Source organism: Lithobates pipiens, unplaced genomic scaffold (genome assembly GCF_037356315.1).
Source record: "Lithobates pipiens isolate NorthernLeopardFrog02 unplaced genomic scaffold, aLitPip1_a1.2 Scaffold_16, whole genome shotgun sequence".
NCBI classification, from domain to species: Eukaryota; Metazoa; Chordata; class Amphibia; order Anura; family Ranidae; genus Lithobates; species Lithobates pipiens.
Genome location: NW_027507748.1, coordinates 591628223 through 591634442, shown reverse-complemented (window position 1 = coordinate 591634442; position 6220 = coordinate 591628223). Strand labels below are relative to the sequence as shown.

The window sequence follows — 6220 nt, the reverse complement described above, 5'->3', positions numbered from 1 at the left end:
TTTCATTGATGTCAATGTAAAATGATCCTTTTTACAATGGTGGTCAGGATAAGTGAGAAATCAATTCCCAATTGCTGAAAGCTTTTTGAACCCCAAGCAATCTTAGCAGGAATCCTAGTATGTCACAGAACCCTGGTAGAGAAAGGTTGTTCTAGAGCATATGGTTAGTCCAATTCTGGTCTGGCTGGTAGGTTAATCTGCATCTACCAGGACATGTACTAAAATGTGTGAGTGGAACATTATACAGTAGACTTTATTGGGACAAGAACTATTGACAATGGTAAAATCTGCTTAGCAGACATGCATAATATGTGTTTTCTGTATAAATGAGGGTGATATAAAAAGGGAATGAGCTGAGCTTGTCCCTTTATCCATTTTTATACTCCCAGTGCTCAAAATTTGAATTGTAAATCATCAACTACTGTAAATGTTCTGTGGGAAATGTAATTTCAACTAGTGTCAGTATTTATAATTACAACAGATGTCAGAACATGGATTACTGTTTATTGAAGCATTGTACAGCATACAATGTCACAAATATATACAGCAAACATTATATTTAGACTACACTAATAAACAAGCCAGCACCCCAATTCATATATAGACATAATATGAAAAGGAGATTTCTACATTTCTATGTAGGCTTTTATGCCATGCATCGATTGAGCAGCTTCATCATATCTCTGTATATAGGTCTTCACTTTAGCAGTGATGTCCATGGCTGGAGTGATGCTTGCTTATGGGGACATGGCTTCTGGAGCTGAACCCTCCCTTATTATGATGATGGTGGTGTTGGTGGTGTTGGTGGTGGTGGCCACTAGCTTCATGGGACTTTCCTGTAGAATGGTGTTTTCCTCCAGTGCTGGAGTGCAGGACAGCTGAAACAAATGGATAAATGATGTCAATATGGTAAGCTTTGCCATTCCAGGCAATATGTAAATACATTCAGGTATTCATACGTTCAGGCAAAGTAGTTCAGAAGACAATGCGCTGTTATGAATGCAACAAGTCTATTCAAATTTTCTTCAAGGGAAAGTATACTTTAATTAAAGATTCACTGACCCACCCCCGCTAGTCCTCCTATCTCTACATTTTAGAATATAAAGATAGGTGTAGTTAGTTTCAGATAGATTGTGTTTGCCTGAAATTAGAAACTGCACATCATGAACTGTGCACGGTATTATTAATTCCAAAAACATTAACACATAATTTAGAGTATAGTATCTATGGTAAGAATAATTAATAGAAATGATAAATTATTCATTAGTAAATAAACTTTATTCAAAATATTTTCACACTAAATTTGGGAGGCATATAATTCACATTAATACCGTGTGTGAATTTACGCATAGGTTTTTTTATATATGGAACAAATTGTTTTACTTACAAATGTTTACATGTCCCTCTGCACCTATCCTGAAAAAGAGAAAAATGAACAGAACTTAAGCATGAATTTCATTTTCTAAGATTTTTTCTATCAGGCAGAAATCCAGATACTTGTGCTGCAAGTTTGAAAATTACTTGCTAAGCTATTGCTAGACTTGCCAGACTTCACACGTTTTTTGCACAATTGCAGCAAGTCCACATTGTATGACTCCAGATCAACTTTCTCTGCAAACATTCTGCAACTCTGCTGCAAGTTCTGGTTCAGTTATGTTGTACAAAAGTCCTTCTACCACAGGGGTCACTGTGGCTGAATTTTCATTCTGTAGACTTGCAGAGCTCTTGCTGTAGACTCACCACTGCAACTTTGCTCTTGCTAGAGACTTGCCATGCAAAGTTGCTACAAATTAGAAAAGTGTTAACTAGAACATGTGCTTCAAGAGCTCTGCAAGTGTACAACTTGCCAGAGAAAATGTGCACCAAGTTAAGAGACTTCCATATCAGCACTGCCACAAATTTGTGGCAAGTTATATTTGCTATCTGGGTAGAGTACTAAAATGTATTTCTTACATATAAAGAAAATGCACACTCCTCGTTTCTGACCCTTACATAAAGTACCTGTCCATTTGAATATTGCTGCCCAATTGTAACAGATTAGCAAAAATATTTCTGTCTGTAGGAATCTACAACTTTTGCAGACCCCCAGTCTAATAATACTCTTGATGTCCATACTGAAATTTACACTCTGGCTCTGCCACACAGCACAGTCATCCTGGTGACCTGACTTTTCTCTGATGTAGCTAAATAACACAGCTAGGCCACCTCCCTACCCCAAGCCTGGCAATGGATATTAAAAGAGCAGCAGAAGACTGATGAAGTCATTTTTTTATTTTCATTTCCAGTTAGCACGTTCCTTGCCTGACATCTGAAATATATACCTGTGCTCTTCTCCTTCCAGCATTTTCTTATAAGTGGCAATCTCAATATCCAGAGCCAGTTTAACATTCATCAGTTCCTGGTATTCTCTTAGTTGGCGAGCCATGTCCTGTTTGGCATTCTGTAGGGCAGCCTCCAATTCAGACAATTTTTGCTTGGCATCCCTGACAGCAGCTTCACCATTTTCCTCAGCTTCCCTGATGGCAGCTTCAAGTGCAGCACGCTAGAAATGATGAAATAACATGCATTCTTTTTTTATTCTGGTAAATTGAGTATCACCTGCTTTGTTTTATTTAAGTTCAATAAGCTTGACAAAATATACATGAGCAAAAAGGATCTCAATGCAACAAGTGCTAAAGAAATTTTATTTATATCAACAAGAAAACAATACATTACATACTACTAAGAAATTTTAATATATCCAATATAAAAATGTAAAAATGGGAAGCAAAAGAAATTTCTGGTCAGTTTAAATCTGGAAAAATATAACATTAAACATGCATCTAAACAAGCGCTATGAAACTGTTAAAAACCCTAAATCAGAGGTGCTAACAATATTGTAAAGTTGGCCATAAAATTATAAAAAAGACTCTGGATTCATACCTGGGATTTTGCACATTCAATTTCACCTTTAAGCTTCTGAATTGTTCGATTGAGATCTGCAATCTCATTTTGGCTGTTCTGCAGATCGTTTCCATTTCTTCCAGCTGCCATTCGCAGGTCTTCAAACTGTAGATAATAAAAAAAAGAAGAAAATTCTGAATATTTGTGAAAACCAAATGTTTTAATTCCATTTGTTATTCCATGCACCATTTCATTTGAAGGCTCATGTCTCATAGGAAACTGCATATTGTTAAAATATATAATACTACTATTTTAAATATAATTATCATAAGTAGAAGATATCACATATTTCAGATTACCAGGACTTTGATGAATAAATACATTTTCCTTTTCATGCTAAAAACCATTTCAGCAAGTAAAAAAAAAAGTGTATGATCTTTCCAGAAATGCAGTGTCTTGGTTACTTCTAGTGAGTTCAACTGAGCGCACAGACAATGCTTTCTTCCTTCTGTAAACTACTAATCCCATCCACTAACATGCAATAGAGATGGGGAGGAAGACATATTTGAAGTCAAAGTAAAAACCACGGCTCCCTCCATAGATACAGCAGAGTGGGGGGAAAGAATTGTGTTTTTTGCAGTACTGGCAAGTGAAAAAAAAAAAGGTAAAAAGGCCAAAATGAAAACAAATGCAGGCACCACATCTAAGGAGCCTTAAAATGCAGTATAATTGATTTTTTGGAAGGGAAGAGATGCTCTTAAATTTAGCTTTTTAGCATTAACTTTAGTCGGAACTATATGATGTGTCGGGGTTGTGACCAAGTTATCATGCTAAATAATGTGATGTTCTTTAAGTAAGAGTTTGGCTCCCTCTAGTGTCCTTTTAATGCTATTAAGACTTTTGTTTAGTTTCTGTGAACAGTTTCTGTGAAGCAGAGTTACAAAGCATTGTGGGAGATATAGTTTAATACGGAAGTGACTCATGTACTAAAGCTCAGTCTGTGAACTACTGACCCACAATGCCCAGTTCACCTACCCACAATGCCAAGTCCCAGAACAGCCTGCTGAGTAAGCATATAAAAGGACAGGAGTGGCATGCTTTTGGTCTCTCTGGACACCGTTCAACACATAGCAGGAGGTCTGTGTGTGGGCCCAGGGCCGGGCGCTCCTGGGGCCTACAGCAGAGAGCAGATCGCCTGCACCAGAATTGCCCTGTGAATTGCCCTGCTGATCCAGCAGGAGAATTGGTCTGCGCTTCAGAGCATTTGAAGCCATCTGCACCTCAGCTATCCAGAGGAGCAGATACAGCGTAGACAGAGCCATCTTTCATCAGACTGAGACACCAGGAGGAAAGTCTGTACGGAGCCTCACAGCCTCTGGGTCTACATGGTGAGAAGGGCATCTGCCCACTTCAGTAAAGTGTACTGTTGACTAAGTGAGTTGTCTGTAGACTGCTGGTGAGACTTGTTTTCCCACAGGAGTGATCTCACTTATCCATAGGCTGCATACAGTAGAACTTCAGGGTTTGCCTTCCCTGTGCTATAAAGTCAATGCTGAATCACATCCACTGCTAAAGAGAAAGTATTATAAGCGCCTTATATCTGCAAGTACACAATTACCAGTGCATCATTTATCCTACAGTCTGCTGTCTACTGTTTCCCTGTTTGGACTTACAAATACTGCAGTCTAATACCATAAGCTAGCGGAAGACCAAGAAGACAAGGAACTTTGATCACCTTCCACAAACCATTACAGTTCACTTTGCATTTGGGACATTGCATTATAACCTAGGGGGAGCCCTTGAGTATAGGTTAAATACTGTATGGTGTCATTACACGTGAAAGACATTACTCTGCAATTTAGTGTGTCTATGTTGAGGCTTCAGTGGTAAGGTGGTTGATATAGATCTTTGAGGATATTAGACATTTGTCCTACTGCACCCCCATACTCTATACATTGATTGTTGAATTTACAGTTCTCACATCCTTGTTGATGGTCATCCGTTGTCATTTACTGTTTATATCTGAACACATTGTTCCATATGTTTATTTACCATTCCAGTAAACTTTCTAAATGGTGAATTGATATCCTGTGTGAGTCTGTATCTATCACAGCTGGTGAAGTGACGGGTCCCAAGGTTACGGTAAATATACCGTGTAGTGTATCATTACTGTGTTTCTCTTTACTGCTGGGTCCCACACTCATATTACCATACAGGTGTGCCAAGGGGGTAGAGACTGTTCTTGGGGTTGATAGGCAGGGTACAGGATTATAAATTCATCATCAGTTCCTAGGGGGGCGAGTGCTACATATACATAGCATATTATGTTGATTTTAAGGGTTGGCTGAAATCAAAATGTAAAATTATGATCTATTATACAGATGGCCTCAAGCTAGCCGGGTGGCAGCACACTAATGGTGTTTTAGCACTGGGTACCTGTACTGACAGCGTTAGTCTCATTAAATTAATATATTGTTTTAAAATAAACCATGGCAGAATATCGGCTGTGGTGAACATATACCATTTTCCTCTCAATCAGTTATTCAAACTATTCAGCTATTCATAGCTGCTTATATCTATTCTGAATTACTATACATGATGATACTTGTTGCCTTGTCGCTCCAATTATAACACACTCACCCTGGATTGGTACATGGCTTCAGCCTCTGCTCTGCTTCTGTTAGCAATCTCTTCATATTGAGCTCTGACATCGGCGATGATACCATTGATGTCTAGGTCTCGGCTGTTGTCCATGGACACAAGAACTGAAGTGTCGGAAATCTGAGCTTGGAGTTGATTGATTTCCTGAAAATGTAGAAAATATGTAATGCAGCTACAGTACAGCAGTATAAATGAATTAATGAATGTACTTATGATCCAAAAGGAGCATTATTTACCGCATCATACAGGGTCCTAAGGAAGCTGATCTCATCACTCAGGGAGTCGGCCTTGGCCTGAAGTTCAGCTTTGTTCATGAAAGCAGCATCAACATCCTAAAGTTAGAAATACAGAGTTATTCATGTTATTAGTGTTGCTTTAACAGACAATACAGAAAGTTGTGAATATAAAATGTTTACCCTCTTCAGAGAAACAAATTCATTCTCGGCACCTGTTCTTCTGTTGACTTCATCTTCATATCTGTAAAAATACATGTTTTTATTTTCTCATATATCCCTTACATGCTAAACAACCTGTATATTATTAACTGTTTTTATAACATTTTTATAATATTTGTATTGCTAATCTTTATGCCTTGAACCCATCTTTAGTTTTTTTTTTTACATTCTAAACCATTTGAGTCCCCAGTGCCAAATTAAAATGGTGTGAGTAGAGTGAC

The 6220-nt window shown here is 38.0% G+C and overlaps 1 protein-coding gene across 2 annotated transcripts in view; it reads right to left on the bottom strand.

Annotated features, from left to right (window-relative positions):
* Positions 1-484: 484 nt before the first annotated feature.
* The window catches only part of LOC143983825 (keratin, type II cytoskeletal cochleal-like), a 30389-nt gene continuing 24653 nt past the window's right edge, over positions 485-6220 (bottom strand). For both annotated transcript variants that reach the window (XM_077483921.1, XM_077483922.1), the window contains 7 exons: positions 5961-6021; positions 5781-5876; positions 5524-5688; positions 2923-3048; positions 2322-2542; positions 1388-1416; positions 485-878 (listed from right to left, as the gene is read on the bottom strand). In XM_077483921.1, coding sequence (XP_077340047.1) covers positions 703-878; positions 1388-1416; positions 2322-2542; positions 2923-3048; positions 5524-5688; positions 5781-5876; positions 5961-6021 — 874 coding nt within the window. In that variant the 3' untranslated portion in view covers positions 485-702. The remainder of the gene's footprint in view (positions 879-1387; positions 1417-2321; positions 2543-2922; positions 3049-5523; positions 5689-5780; positions 5877-5960; positions 6022-6220) is intronic.